The 21038-nt window shown below is 40.8% G+C and overlaps 2 protein-coding genes across 2 annotated transcripts; one reads left to right on the forward strand and one right to left on the reverse strand.

Annotated features, from left to right (window-relative positions):
- Window positions 1-5506: 5506 nt before the first annotated feature.
- LOC117572464 (uncharacterized) lies at window positions 5507-19419 on the forward strand. Its single transcript, XM_034255307.2, has 3 exons — window positions 5507-6739; window positions 14631-15280; window positions 17832-19419. Exons 1-3 carry the CDS (start codon window positions 5792-5794, stop codon window positions 18727-18729), a joined length of 2496 nt encoding a protein of 831 aa, XP_034111198.1. The 5' UTR covers window positions 5507-5791; the 3' UTR covers window positions 18730-19419.
- On the reverse strand, window positions 16781-17629 carry LOC127565744 (uncharacterized). The gene has a single exon (XM_052005873.1). The coding sequence runs from the start codon at window positions 17559-17561 to the stop codon at window positions 16908-16910; it is 654 nt and encodes a 217-aa protein (XP_051861833.1). The 5' UTR covers window positions 17562-17629; the 3' UTR covers window positions 16781-16907.
- Window positions 19420-21038: the final 1619 nt, after the last annotated feature.

Here is a 21038-nt window from a genome sequence, read left to right on the forward strand (position 1 = left end):
AATATTATTCCTTATTTTTATGGCAAATCAAATCTGTAACGTTTGCAACTTGGAAGCTAAAGATTCGATTTCGAATTGTCCAAATGTAGCCAATAACGCATAGACACTCGTTACTGAGTATTTATTTCGGCACTTCTAAAAATATATTCCGTTGTGTAGTTTAAATTCAAATTGAATTGATAGCGTATTTATATTGCTGGCAGAACACATCAAATGCTTCCTTTTTCTAAAGACAGCCGACAGTTAAAGAGCAGCTAGAGCAGCTTGTAGAATATGTTGAGTGAATGCCATCGACCACTTGAAGGAGCAACGACAACGACTACGACCGAAGCTCTGAGCACTCGTCGAGGAATTGTGTCAAGCATACAAAACATAAGAACACCAAATAAAAAAGGAAAACCGAGCAGCATAAAAAATGTAAAATGCGAAATGTAAAAAAAATCAAGTGACAAAATTGATGTCAAGACGTGTGAGTCCTGGACTGCAGCAGTCTCTGTCTCTGTCTCTGTTTCTGTTTCTGAGGATGGCAATGCCACCATGGCATTCACGGCCAAACGCGAGTTCACACCCACACGAAACACATACCAAGATTAAGTATACGCCATGTGTGTCTGTGTGTTTGTGTGTGCTAAAAATACACAGCCACACACGTCGACTAATCCAATTTAAATCTCTTAACATGATTTGCCGCTTTCTTTTCATTTTGCTGGATTTTATGCCATTATCCTTTTTTCGGCTGCCCTGGCAACGCGCTACTGCCAACTGCCAAGCAAAACACGCGATGATTCGCCTTCGCCATCGCCATCGCCATCATCGTAAGCGTCGCCTTCGCCGTCGCCGTTGTCGTTGTCGACGTCGTCATCGTCCGGCTGGCAAGTTGACTTCCTGTCCTGTCGCTTTATCTGCCTTTGGTCGTTGCGCGCACAAGGACAACTTAGGAGTGTACCCAAAAGGGTTCATTTATTTGGTTTACTCCTCGCTCTGGCTGCCTTACTGACTCTATCTGTATTTTGTGATTTAATTTAAAAGCTCACAAGGCACACGAGGACGACGGCAGGCAAAGTTTTCGGTTCCAGGACATTGCTCAGCTAGCTTGCGTTTAGCTCTTTAATGCGCAGTATGTATGCATGTTGTTTGTGTGTGTATTTGTTTGTCTGTGTGTGTATGTAGGTGTGTGTGTGGTTAATGTCTCTTAAATGAGAAAACGTGTTGGCGGCTGTGCGTGTTTACCTTTTCTGCTGGGGTCTGCATTTAAATCAGTCAGAGCGTCATTAGGTCCAGCTGCTCTTAAGTGCTAAACTGATGCAAATTAGTTGAAGCCAATGCCAAAATAACCTCAAAATCTCATTTCATAAAAGAGGTAAATAAATTAAAATGGAAAAATAGGTTAATGATTATTATAAAAACTGTATTTACATAAATAACAGAAAGACATAAAAAAAATACGTGGACACGGTTAAATAAATATCACATAAATTAATTTACATATAAATAATTAAAATAAATATTGCTCTGCTACAATATCCTGTCGTCACATGTTCAAAGCGATTTCAAGGACAGGTTTTTTTTAAGTACTTAACATTCATTTAATACTAACGATTCGCATTCATCGACAACATCGATTTAGTTGCACGAGAACATACACACACAGGATACATATGTATCTGTCGACATTAGTGTGGACAGCTGCTGAGCTCTGAGCGCATTTGAGTCTTAATTGACGCTTGAAGCATTCAAACAGAAATGTCAATGATGTTTTCCTACGAAATTACAGAAATTGTCGTCCAGTAACTGCTGCTGTTGCTACTGCATGCTTAATCAAAAGCCACCTGCTGGCTTGTCGCTGGCTCCATTTGTATCTGTATCTGTCCTTATGTGTCTGCAGCTGTGAAACTCTGAATGAAGTAGTGTGCGAAGAAGAGACACTTGTTCGCAGTTATAATTCCATTTGCGATCATAAAAATGTATTACGACATTAGGTCCCTCATAACAGGTTACTTAATTAGCAAAGTATTCAAGAGTGGCAGCAGCTTGAACTGCGTCTTTGCTTTTAATACCCGCTACCCATTGGATAGAAGGGTATTATAACTTTATGTCTCCAACAAACGTATAGAACAGGTTTATATACATTTTTGATCAGCGTCAACAGCTGAGATGAACACGAAAATTAAGTTAAAGATTTTTGTCACGCCTACTTTCACAAATCGAAATTGATTAACAGCGGTAATTTTAAAGCTGGATATTTTTGAAACTTTATGGTATATTTTTATCGTATTAGTATATACAAAATACTATATTTGGTATATAGATAGTACTGTATTATTCTACAAATATACTAAATGAATATTTCAAATGTATATACAATGTACCAAATTAATATAGAGAATACTATATTTTGTATATACTATATTTTTTTTTTATAATTTTCTCAGTATATAAATTTCCTATATTTATAGATTAATACCGTCCTTTTTTGCTTTTATTAAAAACAAGTAGCAAGTATCTCACAGTCGAGCACACTTGATTGTAACTTTCTTGTTCTGTATCTTACTTTGTTTTTCACATACAAAAGATAAAGTCACTAAGTACCGCCCACAAACAAAAAAGAAAAGCCTACTCAGAGACGTCTCTGTCTTCTGTGCCAATCCTTCACAATTTGGGGCACAGAAGAAGTTGCCTTTACCTTAATTAGACATTTATTTAGTCGGGACTCACGCGCTTTTTTTAACGAGTTGCTTGCGCCAAATCCGACAACTTTGTTTTGCGTCTAACCTTCATTCTAATGGCACCTATGCCCAAAACTTAATCGAGCCTAATCTATACATACCCAACGTCGCTAATGCGAGCTAATTTATCAGCATCATGTGTGTGTCTGCGTGTGTCTAAGGTTGGCAAATAACTATAATCATTAACATGGTTTTAGAGAAGACTCTTGAACTTGCCTCTAAGTTACTGCATAATTAATTATGCTCTAGCAAATTTTTGAGGCTAGCAGCCAGCATAGTTGGGGAGCTTGGAGAATGTAATCGAGCGTGTTTGTCGTTTTGGAATAATTTATTTAAAAGTGCTCGCCATCTGACAGCTCAGATTTTTAAGCTGAAATGCTTTCGAGTCCAGTCCAGTCTGCAGCACACTCTCTCAAATTATGCACGCTGCTTGCCCCTTGGACGCTTCCGTTTTTCAACTGTTTGCGTGGTTAACCAAGCGTTAAATGACGGCACATCAAATTGTATCCAGAAGACTTTTTGGACGGCCACTTTATAGCAAGCTTGCTCTATGTAGTTGTAGTCAAAAAAAAGTTGGTGAATGATTAAAAACTTTTAACTGTGCGGAGGGGGTGAAATTGAATATGCATTTAAAGTGCGCTTCGACTAAAAATGAGCCATCACAATAAATCACTGTGAATCACGGAGTCGCGGGCAGCAGCGACAGCTTTTAAATCCGTTTCGCACATTTAAGCAAAATACTTACCTTCGAATACAGCGTAAACTTTGCCGCCACTGGGATATGAAAAAGCACTAAAACCGGCGGGCAACAATGCCCCAAAAAACACAAGCAGAACGGTATCAACAACAACAACAACAATCGCAGTAACAACATTAACAACAACAACAATCACAACAATAATAACAAGAGAAACAGCAGCAACGACGACAACAACAATACGTTGAAAAATCGAAATGAGAGCAATTTTAACGAGCACCACAAAACCCCAACACGATGCTTTTTGAGCCGCCAATCCCGATGTCCCGTTGCTCCGCAATTCACTGCCTCGTCTACCCCAATTCCCTCCCCTCCTCCACTCGCGGAGCCTTCGCCGCGTTTTTGTAATTACAAAAAGTCGAGTTGGGCGCATTACTTGACAAATGGGCAGAGTGTGGGACGGTGGCAGACAGTGGCAAGACCGGAACGCCACGGCGAACGGAGCACGGAGAACGGAGAACGGAAGGCCGTGTAGAAAGCACACAGAGCGAACGAGCCGGTTAACCAGGATAATAGGATGAAACAAATGTAAATGGAGGACCTGGGAGCTGGGAGATGGCGACGGAAACGTTGACGGGAGAAACTCAGACTGAGACTGAGCCTGGTGGCAATTGTACACAAATAAGAACAAAAAATATATATATGAAACAAAAAAAAGTTCAGGCAAAAATCTGCACAAGACATTTCCAACTGTGTTTTTTGCCTTTGTCTTTCACACACAAATGGAATCGAGCCCCGCAGGCAGCAGTTCAACAGTTCTGTTTCTGTTTCTTGTTTCTTGTTCCTTGTTTCTGGATCTCGTTCTGTTTCTCTCCATTTTGGGGCCAAAAGAAATTTGCGACTTTATGAAATGGACAACAGCGTAATTTTAACATACAAGAGTATGCATACATAATAGGAGCACTCGTTATATACATTGCTTGAATCAGTCGACTACCTTCGCCTGCGAGCGGAGTTCTTAAGTGCCTTAAGAACTGAAAAGATATTTACATACAAAGGGATGCATACAAATTATGGACAGTAAGATTGAGATAAAGAAAATTGTATTCCTTTTATCGTTATTATTTCTTTTTTTTGGCGGCGAGTTGACGGCGGAAAAAACGCAATCAATCGAAAGATTAATAGAAATTAAAATTCTTTTAAACTAAATAAATGAATAGTCATTTGATGGCTACTTAAGAACAGAAATACCAAACATTTTCTTAGCAAAGGCTTCAAATATATTATGAAGCCTTGCTTAAATTATTCCAAAAAAAAAAAACAAAATACAAATTCAATGAATCTCTTATTAAAAAATTAAAAGCATTTTCAACGGAATAACTGCTCTTTTAACACTTTTGCGATGGTTCTAACTGCACCCCTTTAAGCCTAGAGCAATAAAATAATTTAATGATAGCCAGGCACAGCATTTTTTTGTTGTAACAAAAGTCATGATGTCGCTTGCAGAAAAGGCAGCCGCAATTATAGCCCATTCAGCTGACCATGCAGAGTCTGGCAGGCTGGCCGCAGTTGGGCCAACAGTTGGTTGCACAGCTGGGAACCGTCGCCGCAGAAGTCAAGAGTCAGTCGCTGTTCTGTCCACTGCCTATTTCCCCTGATGCGATGCGATTCAATGCGATGCGATTCGCTGCGATGCGCTGCGATTCTCGCTGCGCGGCAATTAAAATCTTGCATTCAAGTCTGGCCGCGGCAGCTTCAAGTATTTTAATTTCCCTCGGCGCGGCAGCAACACAACAAAATGGAAATCAACAGTGGTCCATCCATGGCAGAGCTGAGTGAACCCACAAGACCCCACCACGTACCCACAAAATCGGAATCAAAACAAAATGCTAAGCGAGAGGCGACATCAAGAGAGATGCGGCGACACAAGTTGCGGCGAAGAGCAAAAGAGAGGCGGCGAATTGGGTGTTTGCTCTCAGCGCATGTGCGAGCTCTGCACAAAATGGCGACGGCGAATTCAAAGTGAATGAGCAAAAGCAATGGCCATTGAAATGGCTTCTCAGCTTTAGTTGCTGAAGGACTGTCGCGAGATAAAGTTGACTCAGGCGCACGAGCAAAAAACCATGCGATTGAATTGCCAAAGGTACGCGCGCGAAATCTTTTGAATTCGCCCCCACCCCTCGCTTCGTGTGCAGTCGACGTCGTTGTCGGTATATACACACACATACACTCATGTGTGTGTAAGTGTGCGAGTGCGTGAGTGAACTTGAGTGTTTGTCTAGGTGAAAAGCTTAAAGTGCGAAACCATTAAATTGCTGATAGACTAGATAGACAGACAGGCCACGCCCACATAAACAAAAGTAGCGTAATGGAGCACCTACGTCCGCTTAGCTATGAGGAGATGTGTCAAATGGAAATGTTGCAGGCCGGCGGCAACACGGCGCAGCCGGTGGCAACGGGCACACCAACAATGCTGCCCATCATGGTGATACCCACAACACTGATAACACAAGGCGGCGGAGTTGGACCTGGAGCAAACGTAGCCGGCGCAGCACAGCCACAGGGTGGCGTCGAGCACTACTATCAGCTGCAGCCCACACATATTTTGACTGCGAGCACAGACGGAGCAGCAGCAGCAGCGGCAGCGGCGGGCAATGCTGGGCTTAGCGGCGAATTGGCGCTTCTGCAAAGCGGCGGCGGCGGCGAACAGTTTCCACACAGCATCCAACTGCAACAGCATCCACACACACTTCCACACCAGCTCACCCATGGCCACCCACAGCCTGTCAACATACTGTGCACGGGCACACTGAACCGAGCATCGCCAGCATCGTCGGCAGCTGCCACAGCAATGACGGCGACCACGGCGGCGACGCTGCCGCGCGGCTTTCAGCCGGCTGCCTTTGTGACGGACGTCGAGAGCGACTTTGAGGGCAGCGAGTGCGGTGCAGGTGGCACCACTACCACTTGCATGCCGCACTTTCGCTTCGGTGGCTGCGGCCTTCCATCGTCCCAGCAGCAGCAGCAGCCGAATCAAGACGCCGTCGTTGGCTGTGGCTCGCTGTCATATATGATGGGCACTCTGGCCGCCGGCGGTGCCATGCACGCTGGCCGCTTTGCTGGCACCCTGGGACGCAATCGACGTGGCGATGGGCACACCAAGCGTGTGTCCTTCAAGGGGGACAACCTGCCGCCAACGCCTCCGCCACCGCCTGCCGTCGAGTTGGACGAGAACGGTCTTCCGATACCGTTGGCGGTGCCAGGCGCTGGCGGCGCTTGCTCCTACATGCATTTCGACAACTACATGGACTACCAGGTGGGTGTGCCAAAGTATAAAGTATGGTAGACAACGATAACAGTTAAGCCAACTCTCTAATTGGCATTCATGACCTGTTTCGCCATTGTGATGGGGACACATTTACGATTATTGACGCGCATTTGGTTCGTGCCGCGATTTAAATGAGCCCGACGAGCAGAGGAGGGGCGGAGTTTATTGGCAGTTCAACAGACTAGAAAGAAACATCTGCCGCACAAGTATTGTATTTCAATATAATACTCGAGTTCAATTTATGCTTAATACAATAAATGATTTGATTTAGATAAATGATTTCTGCGCACAAAGCGGAAGATAATTGACATGAAAGTTTGAGCCCAACAAATGGAATATTTTAAATTATCGGTTCCTTTTTATTATGATTAATAGAGCACTATAATCTGCTCAAATAGAACTAGGCAAAAGTTAAGCACGTAGTAGATTCCTGTGTACACAAAACTAAAACATCATCGTTTGCTATCGATGGGCAAACATATTGATTCCTCGAGAAAGAAAACATTATGATAAACATTTATTTATTTAACGTTCATGGCATTTGAAACTGAAGTTGTTTAATATTACTTAACAGAATATTTCTATACAAATATTCTTCCTTCAAAAATAATACTACCAAGTAGCTTATTAATATTTATTAAAGTCCATTAATATTTATTAAAAAAAAATTACTTAAAATATGAACATTTTAAATTTTGAAAAAGAAAAAAGTTTGAGGAGAAAGTAAAAAAATTTAAACAAGAATGAAAAGTATTACTTTTTCAATTCAATTTAAATACCACTTATACAAAAAATAATTTCCCCTCATCAAATATACATTTTTGCTTAAAAAATATTGACAGAAATGATTGGATATAACAATATTCCATTTATGGTAAATCCCAGAAATCGATGCAGCCAACATTCTTTAAATTTATATTTGATGGTTATTTTCTTTTTCGAATGCAGATTATTTTATTGTACTTTTTTGCAATGCGTTTAATGTCAGACCATCCACGAACACAACCATGAATAATGTTCGCAATTTCAGAAACATTTTGCTGGGACACATTGTGAGCGTATCTGATAAACGATTATCTGCATGTAACTCAATTTGTTTGGACTTTGGGTATCAGATTCCCGAATTCATGGCATGTGTGTGTTATCGCAGAAAACCACTTTGTGGCCCACTAAGGGACAGACACTAACTACATGAAGTCAAAGCTGAAAAGTGTAACCGACCTCGAGCTTACGATAAGTACGCTCACATACAAATGAAGCGTTGCCGTTGCATAGGGAAGGACAATGGTTCTGTGATGCCATTACTCACGACGACTGTCATCTTTGGCCACTGGGGCCATTTGTTCACATTTGCATAATAAATTAAATGTTGCAAGTGTCGTTCAGTTTCAGCTTCTGCTTTTGCTTCAGTTTCTTTTCTGCAGCTAGACCATTTATTCCGTTTCTTTCCACCAAGGATTCTCTAGCATACAGCGTTTGTTTGGCTGTCAGAACCTGCGTTTTTATGCGTTCGCCAAAACCCATAAATACCGTCATTATTGCCACGCTTACCAGCTCGGTTCGCTATTCACCACTCTCAATTGCCATTCACGACTCGCCATTCGCCGGCATTTCGCGCTCTATTGCCTCTTGGACTCCTTCCTGACCTTCCCACCATGGCAAAGGCAGTGGAATAGAGTCGCTCTGTTGCTGGTTCAATGAGCATCATCAAATGGTTTGATAGTTAGATATAGATATAGATATAGATATAGATATAGATATAGATATAGATATAGATATAGATATAGATATAGATATAGATATAGATATAGATATAGATATAGATATAGATATAGATATAGATATAGATATAGATATAGATATAGATATAGATATAGATATAGATATAGATATAGATATAGATATAGATATAGATATAGATATAGATATAGATATAGATATAGATATAGATATAGATATAGATATAGATATAGATATAGATATAGATATAGATATAGATATAGATATAGATATAGATATAGATATAGATATAGATATAGATATAGATATAGATATAGATATAGATATAGATATAGATATAGATATAGATATAGATATAGATATAGATATAGATATAGATATAGATATAGATATAGATATAGATATAGATATAGATATAGATATAGATATAGATATAGATATAGATATAGATATAGATATAGATATAGATATAGATATAGACTTAAAGTCTTTATGTGTAAAATACACTCCAACCAAAGGATTCAACTACGAGAGTAATCATTTCACTTCATTATAACCTAATCCTGATTGACTACAATTTCGCTACTTTTCGGTTTGAACCCTGTTTGGGACATGCTCCATTTAAGTGTTCGCTTTGCGCTCTGTTCGCTTGTTGTGTTGCCCACCAATTTGGGATGCAACGTTTTACTTTCCATCGTTCGTTTCGGGTGATTTGCTCCCCTTTGGTCTGCTTTACTCTGGCTCTTTCACCAAAGCTCCCATTCAATTCATTTTCGATAGATGCTGCATTGCTGGGCAACTGAAATTCTTTCGACCATGCTCACCAAATGGAACCGCTCTTTGATTGATGGGTGGATGCGTGTGTGGCAACAACAGTGGCAGTGGAAGTTGAAGTGGCAGTGACGCACAGCTGTTTGAGTTTGAGTTTGACTAGCATATTTTCTGATTCTGCTTCTGCCCGCCATTGTTCATGTCAGCTCACGTTTTTCCATAGCTTTTTGCTTTGTTTCAGTGGTTTGAACCAAGCCAACGAAAGCCATCACGATAAAAATACACTGTAATCATGACTTATTATCAGCTGAATCAGGAAGTTTGTGAGACGTGCTTAAAGTAGAATTGATAAGTTTCAACGTCTCAACTGCACGAAATGCACAGCAGCCAAACGAGCAACTCGACAAAGTTGCAGCAAAAACCATAAAAAATATGTTACGCCTAAAAGTATACTATAAAGTCGATATTTTGTTTCTCGCTCCGTTTAAAGTTTAGCAAAATACTAATTTAAAACAAAGAAAATCTAAAATAGATTGAAATAACTAAATAAATAAAGTTTAGAGCTTAGAGCTATCAACCTGATTTAATATGTTAAATCATTGAACCATTAAGTAACAATACTTAAAGATCTTTCAAAGACATTAAGTAGCAAGAAAACTTCAAAAGTGTTTGGCGCAGAGAAAAAAGACGAAAAATACGAGCATTCGCGGCGACAAAGCATCGTAGACAAAACTTTGACATTTAATGGAGATTTTACCCGCAAACTCGCTCGCATTGGGGTCAATTGGGGCGAGCAAACAAAAACACACACACACACAAGCCAGAGAAGAAAGAAATGCGATTAAAACTTTAAATTGCTTAATGAACACTTAAAGAGCTGCAATTCCTTAACTACCAATACAAATAGAAAACGAAAACGAAAGAACGCGCACGCAAGGAAAGCGACCAGACAGTTGCCGGTCATCGCCCACATAACTCAGAGACAAATAAAGAGACGAAGGGACGAGGAAATTGGGAGACAGACAAACAGACGTACAAGCATACAAACTCGCAAACTCGTAGACAAACAAACGGCAAGCTAACACAGACATCGGCACCAACTAAGCAGCGAAGAGAGTGAAAGGGAAAGAGAGAGGCTAAAATTACGAAGCAACAACATGGCGGTTACTGTGAATGTACAAGCAAGAAATAGTGATAGACAACAGCCATGCGGTGGGTTGTGGTATGTCAGCAATGAGAAGAGTGCGAAAGTGAGGAACAAAAAGAGAGAGAGAGAAAGAACGAGATGAGCAGAGGTTGCCGTTATTGCTGGGCCATGTCCATCAGCATGAAATGCCCCAATGACATTTGAAAAACTAAAAACTTGCCGACGTTGACATGAACAGCAGCCGGCAAAATAGCAGCAAAAAAACAACAATAACAACAACGACAACGGACGATGCCGACAACATCACCGGGTCTGCCTCCCGTTGCGCCACAGGGTGCCATGAAGTAGCAGTAATGGCCAAGCGGCCCACAATGGACCACAATGGGCGAGAATCACCAAAGTTGGCCACAAATCAGTTTATCAACATTTATGAACGCATCCATCATAATCATCACTCAAATAGTGCTCTACCGTTTTATTATTGAACTTTTACTCAATATTACTCCCATGCATTGGCATTTTTTTCCCCCTCCTCGACGTTGTGCAGTTGAGCACGAATATTGCAAACTTTTATGAAAGTTGCAACGAACCATTTGCGCTGCTTAAACTTTTAGCATTGCAATCTGCTTGAAAACATCAAAAAATACTTTACTTATTTTTCTCTTTTTCTCATTAGAAATGCCATTTAATTTTTGACGAAATATCAACCATATCAACAGAAATTTTATAAATTAATGATATACCATTAAATAATACCTTAAATATTCGTAAACTGCAAAAATATAGAAAATATTGATTAGTATAATAAACTGAAAAGCAAAAGTAATAATATTGCAACTCACATTTGTATAAAGTCTTTTATTCTACACTTGGTAATAAAGTAATCTATCGATGCGCAGTAAATTCATAAACCGACACAGTTGCAAATGAAAATATTGTATCTATGGGATACAAGCACGTTGCATCAACGTGATATTTATAGAGAGAAAACTTTATTTCAAAACTTGCCATGCGTTAGCTTTACACTTTCTGGTTGTTGCATATTTTGCACAGTTTCCAGTTACTGACTGTTATTTCACACCCAAAAAAAAATGCAATGGGAGTGGTAAAATCACAGTTGAGGCGAAAGATACAAATCACAAAGTTAGAAAGTATAAAAAAGGCACAATATTTAACGCATGGCTGCTAAACTCTGAAATGCCCTATACATATATAAAAGGAACAACAGCTGCTTACAAAAACCAAAGTCTAGCTCGAAGAGATTATTTTTGTACACACAGTTGCTCAAAGGTTCAGACTTATGAATGGTATTAACTGCGTCAACTCTTTCTGATGGACTTAACAAAGACAAAGTCTTGTCGTTTCTATGGTTACAGGGTATTTAAAAAGATTTTCTAAAAACTCTGCTTCCCACCCAAAAAAAGAGACAGAAATAACAGCGGAAAACTATAAAGCATTCCACAACGTATTCTTTTATTTTCGTCGCTGTTATTCTCATTGTTACATCTGCCATTTGTTATTGTATGTACATGTTTCTCATTCTGCTTTTTGGTCGTGCTCCCGCTCCTGTTTTGCAAGTCCTGTTGCTGTTGCTGTTTCTGTGTCCTTTGTGTCACGTGGATGCCGCCTTTCTATCTGGTCTGACGATTTGCTGAATTGTGTAACTGGGATTGCGTGTTCTGGTCATGCTTGTTGCAAGTACTGCTTTCTGCTACATTTTTATTTAACGTTTCACTTCATAAATGCTGGGGAAACGTAAGCAACAACAGATTAAATTTGAATTGCGCTGAGTATCTTTATATTATATGCTCTCATACATAATTGTTTATTCATGATTGAAATGAGACAGTAAACCTACTTTATTTATACCACAACTATGCACTGTCATTCTACGTCGAGTCCCGTTGAATTGATGATTCAATAAATGCCCACAGCTCTCTTTGAAATTCATCGAATATGTCATCTATTCCGTCCACACTCTCGTCCCACAAGTCATCAAGATCATCGTCTGATTCGATATCCAGTTCTAAGGGTCGAACTATAGGCACATCAAGCTGCTCGCTAGAAACTTCCTCCGTTTGTGTCTGCACAATAACTTTTGGCTCCAATAACATGTTTAAAATACACAACTTATTTTTAAATGTTATTGTGATTATATTATTTTTATGTATTTTCAACTTTTTCCAGCTAAACACTGTTGACACTAATTGAAATGTTAAATAGTGTACAGAGTTCAACGATATTCTGATTAAAATTTTGGGGGGGGGGTTTGGAGGTTGCCCTAAAACACAAGCCACAAAATACAACTTTGTTGTTAATGCCAGCGCTTGAGCCTTGACACTTTTCCACGAGCACGACAAACTAGAATTGAACTAATTATAAAGTGGGTGCAAGCAACTACAACCATAATGTTGAACAAGCCCCCATGGCTGCTGTCACCTGCTGCTGTTAGTGCTGTGAGGTCAACGCCTCCTGCCACCGTCCATGAATTTTGCAACAGCTTTGACGCCTTCGCGATGCGCCTGGTAGCGAGGGTAGCGAGCGCGAAATGTGGCTAAAGCTGCTTTCCGGATTATGGGCCATCCCCCCTATGGCTGCTCCAACATCCATCGCACCCCGCCAATGATAATTCTGCCAACTGCAAACTTTTTGCATCCGCAGCCCCGACATGCAAAACTAACGCCGAGCGACCAAAAATGATGCGCTCTTTAAGCAGCAGCAGACCCAAAAAGTTTTCCCAAAAATTTTCTATAAAAGTCAATTTGATGGCAACATGCTCGACTTGCAAACATCCTGTAGAAGTTAAGAGAATATTCCTTATTACAGCCTTATTTTAACATGATGCGATAAAGTTAATCAAGGCCTAAGTATGTTTCAAATTCATTGCGAGTCTACAGGGTATTAAATGCACAATTGGGTTGCTGAAAGAGCATAAGAAATATTTACATTTTTATTAAAAATTGAATAAATTGCAATGTTTTTCTCTTGAGCATGGCAAAACTTCAACTTAACTCATTCTTTTTATCAGTTGAATTTGCCAAGTCGAAAGTTTCGCGAGCATTAATAAAAGTTCATTTGCCTGCTGCTGATGCTGATGCTGCTGAAGAGAGATTCATAATTAAAATAGTTGCAAATGTAACAACCACCCGATTCGGGTTTGAAAGCATTCAAATTGCTTCGCTTGTGTTTTATTTAATTAATTTTTGAGCTGCCATGGAAAATAGTTATATGTTATGTATGTGTGTGCAACTTTTTCCCTTTGATATTATTGCGCATACGCCGCGTGGTGTAGCTAATTAGCCGCATATGCAAACAAAAGAGGAATATACGAATGTGTGGGCGTTGCACAGTAATCATACCATTGAAAATAATTGTGCAAAACTCTTGACTACAAGTGGAAGTGATGGGTGGGGGGTGAAAGGGGGATCTGCGGTATATCATTTGCCCACATGAAATGGTCCGATTAAAATAACCATTGAGTGTACGCAAGGATTAAATGCTCTTGATTGCAGAATGTGGGATTAAACAATGCTGTAGTAAAGTGCCATAGAATCCAATGTTCAATTAAATTAAAACAATATTATGGCATACTCACACACATTTGCAGTGTATCAAATATTTCGTATAATGAATGTTATCAAACTTGATTTGTTCCTTGGACTGGTGCCCAGTTTTGGGGCTGCGCATAATTCGAGCAGATAGTCGGGGAGTAACTAAATTATTGGCAGCCTCTGGCAAAACTTTTTGACAAAGTTTTGTTTGCAAAGTTGGAAGCTGAACGAACGAGAATGTCAATGTAACGATCGAGCGCTGGGGGACACATGTGAATTATTGCCATGGCTTAATTATGTTAGAGGCGAGATTACCCAAACAGCTGCGACACAAGGCACAGGAACTAGAAGCCAACGGCTCGGATTGGTTTTGGATTTGTGTTTGATTTGATTTGGTCATTTGGTTCATTAAAAACTTTGCGACTGAGCCTTGTTGATGTTTCATGGCAGCCAGTTATGAATATTGCAAAACCGTTCAAAGTTTTAATTAGAGCGCAACATCAACGAAAGAAACTTTGACGCACTTTTAATGAAGCAACTCCCCGTCGAAAGGGCTGAACGGATGACTGACTGTCTGGCAGCGCCTTATGCTGCCAGGTAATATGCAGCATACAGTAGCGAAAAAAGCTAACATTCTTTTGCTTTGTTCCATTTCTGATTTTTTTTGCAGACAACCGGGTTTGGCGGGCTGCCAGACGTCACGGAACACTCGAACATACGCCGCACTCTCTCCCGCCAGAACTCGATCTCCAACAGCGATTCGGGTGGCGAAATTGCCAGCATACAAAAGTCCAAAGTCTTTGGCAGCGCGATGACGGGCGGCGTTGTTGTTGGCAGCGATATCGCTGGCATCGCACTCGATACCAAATCGCCCACCTCACTGGCATCCGCCGCATCCAGTGCAGCCGGCGCCTCCGGCAAGACAAAGGGAGGCAAGACGGGTGCTGGTCGCAAGGGTCGAAATAATTCGGCTGCTGGGCATAAGACACGCCGTGGCTCCTGGATGGTTGCACTGACCCTGGTGAGTGCCATCTGTCTGCTGGCGATAGCGGCCACGTTGGCATACCAGCATTTCTTCATGTCGCCCAGCCGCAATTCGCATGCACAAAGACTGAGAATCGTTAGGCGCATATTGCGCGAAGTGCCGCTCGTCGATGGACACAACAACTTTGCGTGGAACGTGCGCAAGTATGCGCACAGCAGTCTCGAGCTGGTGCATCTCAGTCACGACCTCGATCATAAGTCCATGTGGTCACGACCTGCGTGGGCCCAAACCGATATGGAGCGACTTAAGCAGGGATTAGTCGGTGTGCAAGTCTGGTAAGTAATGGCCAAGAACAAAAATATAAACGACAAAACAACAAAAATCAGTCAAACTAAACAAGGAAGAAAGTTACTGTCTTGTGTGTTCGACTGTGAGATACCCATACCCATTTTGAATAAAACCAAAACAGTGCGGAATTAATTTATATTCCGCAAAAATACAAAAAATATACTGTGCAATATTAATTCTAAATTATTCTAAATTAATTTACCCCAAAAAAACTAAATACCAAAGGCTATATTTGGCATATAAGTATAGGAATATATTCAAAATATATCATTAAGTGCAAAATATACCAGATTGTCTGCCATAGCTACTAAAACCCGACAATTTTTATCCGATTGCAATAAATTTTTCAGGAATCATAAAAACTATAGTTATAATAATCTTTTTTTTGATAATCTAGCTAGGCAGACCAGGAATATTTATACTTTATGGGGTCGCTGATAATTCCTTCTGTCTGTTACATATATGTCCTGGAGACACAAAGTAATAATACTCTTCTTCCCTATGGATAGAGGGTATAATCAGTCAAACTGAAAAAGCCTCCTATGCGATGCAATCAAGCATGCATAGACATCGACCCCATAACAATTACCAAACACAGCGGCTGACCAGGTCACAAAGAGCAAACCTTCCGGCCAGACAACCAGCCAGCTAGTCAGTCAGTGTGTCCGATAACCGCCCACTGAGCACGAAACTCTAGTCGAGAAATGCCAACAATTTGACTGCAAAATAAAATTTGGCAACAGCTACTACGATGTTGCTGCTGCTGATGCTGTCGGGCATATGGCCAACCAGCCATGCCTGCTGGCAATTTTTAGTGTATCACCAGCCACAACGAGAGCAACAACAATATCAATAACAAATCTGACTGTATGCAGTCCTTGTTGGGTGTTGAAGAAGAGCACGCTTTGACAGGCGGCAGACAGCTGCAGTTTGGGAAAAATACTGATAGGCAATCGACTTGATTTTATTTGGTTCGACTGCGAACGCCACACCACAAAACACAAAACACAGAACTCAAAACCAAGCACCAATACAGTTCGCTACGCTTGGCAGCCACCGAACGCCAGATGGCGCTGCACCTAGTCAAACTTTTGTGCAATTTTCGCATTTAATTTTAGTGGTCGTCATTGTTCAATTTCCCTCACTTTCTCTTTCTCTCTCGAGAACTGTATGCTGCCCTTTTTGCCTGTGGCTGGCAGCCCTCGTTATTGCCATATCATTGCATTTGAAATTCAAATGTTCTGTTAGTTAACCACTTTTATGGGATTCATGCAAACGGCATCTTAATAGCAATGCAACTGGGCCAAGTGTTGTATGGTGCTCTCAACCGTTGGTCTAACTGCTTTTTGTTCAATCAGTAATCACTATAACGAAAATTGTTAAAATATATAAAAGCTTAGTTCTGAAATCCTTTCACATCAAAATTAAAGGATTAAATCCAAATAGAAGATAAGTTATAATCTGGACAAAATATATATAAAAAACCATTTCTATATGTTATTTCATATGCGAAATACATTTGTTTATTCGATTTCATTGCTGAACCAAACAAAACATAAAATAATGAGTGTCATATCAACGTTTTCCCAACTTTAGTAACGCACAAAATTGCTGTCAATACCATGGCATTGAGAGGAGCTTTTGGGTAACATAGAATACTTTCCGATTATCAGGTCCATACGAACCAGACTTTATCTCCTGTCCACTTTTCCGACGCTGCACGCAATCCTTGCACTTGCATTTCTTCGACTTGAAATTAGAACTGGCATTAACAATTGCATCAGAACTAGAACTGTCATTAACACTCGAATTCATGGTTAAGTTGGCACTCAGGCTGGAATTCTCTTTTCCACCCGATATCCTTTGCTTTTCCGATTCAGCCGCCGAGCCGCGTTCTTTCTTCTGGCGATGCGTTTTAATCGCAGCAAATGCACTTAAATTGCAATTCTTCATGTGCGGATTCTGCTTATTCTTCAAATAATACTGACGACGATCCATGACAGCTGTGCGCTTATTGACCCACCAATCAAAGTCGGGATCAATGTATGGCGGCTTGGCATTGGTCAACTCCTTGGTCACAAACTCTTCATGTTCCTTCAACCAGAGTCGACCATATTCCCAGCCCAGCAGCAAACTCATCGAAGGTTGTTCTTTCTCGAAAGACGAGGAAAACGACAGACGACGCGGTGGCGGCTCATCGGAGGGGAATATTTGATGACTCTCCTTGCAAGAGCGAACCTGCTCTGCCCGAGCCCAAGTCTTGTGCATATTATTTAATATGTCTCGTTTCTTTTGTGTGTAGATGTGTTGTATTCAACTAGTAAGTGTAACTGAATTAGTGCTGATTCGTTGCTTTGAATAAGTTTAAAGTTGAAGTTAAAATCATCATCACCAAATTTCACAAGTTTATCTTTTTAAGTATTTGAATTGGGGAAATTTCTTGTACTTTTCCAACTCACAATTGTTTGACCCTTACCCGCCCGATTTCTTGTAGCAATCTGCTTAACTTTACGAACTTTTTTTCGCCTCCAATTGCAGGTCGGCGTACGTGCCATGCGAGGCACAAGGATTGGACGCCGTCCAGCTGGCACTGGAGCAAATCGACATAGTGCGCCGACTGTCGGACATGTACGCCAGGGAAACAGTATTGGCGACATCCTCGCAGGACATCGTGGCCACGCACAGACGCGGCATGCTGGCCTCACTGATCGGCATCGAGGGTGGTCACACCATCGGCTCGTCGCTTGGAGTGCTGCGCTCATTCTATTCGCTGGGTGCTCGCTATCTCAGTCTGACACATCGATGCGATGTGTCGTGGGCCGGGTCGAGTGCCTCGCCGCAGGAGCAGGGTCTGACGCCTTTTGGCAAGGCGATTGTGCGCGAAATGAATCGTCTGGGCATGATGATCGACCTGTCGCACAGCTCGGATGCCACGGCTCGTGATGTTCTTCAGGCAACACGAGCGCCCGTAATATTTTCGCACTCAGCGGCACGTCAGCTGTGCAACTCGACGCGAAACGTGCCCGATGACATATTACGTCTGGTGGCCGAGAATGGGGGCCTCGTTATGCTGAGCTTTGACCCTGAGGACGTGGCCTGTGGCCGTCAGGCGAGATTGCAGGATGTGATAGAGCACATCAAGTATGTGCGAGCAATTGCGGGCATTCAACACATTGGCCTCGGCGCCGGCTACGATGGCATTGAAATGCCACCGCTGGGCTTGGAGGACGTGTCCAAGTATCCAGAGCTGTTGGCCGCCCTACTCGAGGATCACAACTGGAGTGAGGAGGATGTGGCCATGCTGGCGGGTCGCAATTTTCTGCGCATCATGGAAACGGTGGAGACGGTGCGCGACTATTGGAAACGTGCCGCCATTCAGCCCATCGAGCAGGCGGAGCCACAGCCGAAGACGCAGTGCACTTACATGTCGTCGTGACCACTGCCGCAGGCGGTACGAACGCGCCGCGATGAGCCCGCGACGATGGACAGAAGCTCAGCCAATCACACGGAAACTGCTTCGACGGATGCCCAGCACTGGCATCAATTGCAATCCCGGCCCGGCGCAAATCAAACGGAAGTGCAGCACGTGGCAATGGCAGCCACAACGATGCCAACCACATTCACAGTCAGCAGTGGACTTTTGCAGTAAGCTGCATCAAGCACACTTGTAATTCACCCAGACGAACGAGTGTTGTTAATGTCGGTTAAGTCGACTTAACGCTCTTCATTTATGTTATTTACTTAATACCATATGATCAAAATCCTGTGGCTATGCAACGGTAAATACTCGTAAAAAATATACTCTGTACGTTAAGCGCAGGAATCAAAATGACAGAATGATAATATTTGTGGCGAAGAATTAAAATAAGTGTGTATTTAATGTAGACGCGTTGTATATCGATAAGTTTTGCGTAAACGAGGCAAAGGCATTCGTGGGTTTCACGCTTTATTTTACTGGTGATTAAAAGTCAATATTTAATTTGGTTGTAATCTATATCTCTACTTTAATTTATTCACTTTGATTTCATTTATTTTAATTTGTATGTCAACTGCACAATTTTATCGCCAAATAGATTTCGATTATTTTTAATTGCAACTCGTTATACACGATAACCATGCACGTACACACTCACACTCATGCATACAAAGTCAAAGGCAGAGCCAACACAAATGCGTGAAAGAAACAAGCATATAATGAAACATGCATGTTCTGCATTTCACACACATGCCAAGGGAATTAGCATGCAGTGCAGACATGCGCTAGAAGGAGACGTATAGACAACTTCTGGACTTCGGCATGTCTAACACACTCGCACGTCTTGACACCACGTTGTTCTGGCACCTGCACTTCAAATCTGCAAGTCATCAAGTGGCAGGCGACAAACTCAAGTCGGTTCACATAGCACGTACTCGAAGCAGATTTTAACCAACTGCAACTGATTTTGTTGTCATTTAAAATTCATTCTTTAAAATTGTGTTTAATCAATAATGCTGCAGCTACTGACAAACAATACTTGCAATTAAATGTTTTTTTTTTTGTATTTTAATTTTATGTTTGCATTTCATAAATTATTGCGCGGCAAATTAACAATTCAACATCGAGCGAATCGCATGGCAAGCAATTTGCAACTGTATTATAAAATAAACAAGTTTAAATTGTCGACATAAGTAATACATATATTTGATCAAAAAGTATAATTATTCCTAATTAACACGAATAAATAATGTATTCATAGTAATTACGAGGCAACTCTGAATACCCATAAATTGAATGCAAATTGTCACAGTGTTGAATTGATAGTATCAATTTGATACACAAAAAAAGAGAAAAAAAGAAAAATAGAAAAAATATGTTAAAACAGTGCGAATTCTGTTTTTTTACCCACTTCCAATGAGTATACATACTCTGTATGCTGTATGATTGCAATTGTGCACTTGTAATTCTTACAGTCCTAGGTTAGAACACGACATATAAATATAATGATTACAAATGTTGTATGCGTTACTACACACACACTCTCACACATAGACACACACACACACACACAGGAAATATACAGAAATTCAGCATAATCGTATTTATAAATATTTAGGAAAGCAAACGCGAATATCTTATAGAAATAAATGCATTTCCATAAAATAAATCAAACTAAAAATCACCCAAATCACGCATTTTTTATTTGTGACTTTTCCAGCAAACTTAACTTAACTCAATATAACAAAAAAAAAAAAAGAAAAGTTGTTCCAAGATGTTTGATCACTTGCAGTTATACGAACTCAATTGTTCCCATCAACTTCTAAAGTTTATTATTCTGGGATTATTATAGTAAATGCCTGATTAGGATAACTTCAAGCTCAGCACTCTCGACTGAATCACTCTTATTTGATTAACAAGGTTGCCAAGTACAACTACTTGGGACGCACGAAACTTAACTAGAACCATATTTTATGGGCAAGGGCCAAACACGAGAGATATAGGGATCTGTTTTATATAACTGTAAGAATAAGTGCTGAGACACACAGAATCGCAGTTTGTTTTCTGAGGCCATAAAAAACGTTAAGTGGTCGTAAATCAAAATTCAGCAAGCATGAGAAAAGTTCACCAAGTTCTTTCTATTTCATTCATTCCTTTTTTTTTTGTGTGTTTTGTGATTTTTTTCTTTTCTTCATTGCCGGTTTGGACTTATTCCTGGTGCGCTTGTATTTATTTTCAACTATTTTCCGAGCATAAAAAGAAAATGCAAC

This window comes from Drosophila albomicans, chromosome 3 (assembly GCF_009650485.2).
Source record: "Drosophila albomicans strain 15112-1751.03 chromosome 3, ASM965048v2, whole genome shotgun sequence".
NCBI lineage: Eukaryota > Metazoa > Arthropoda > Insecta > Diptera > Drosophilidae > Drosophila > Drosophila albomicans.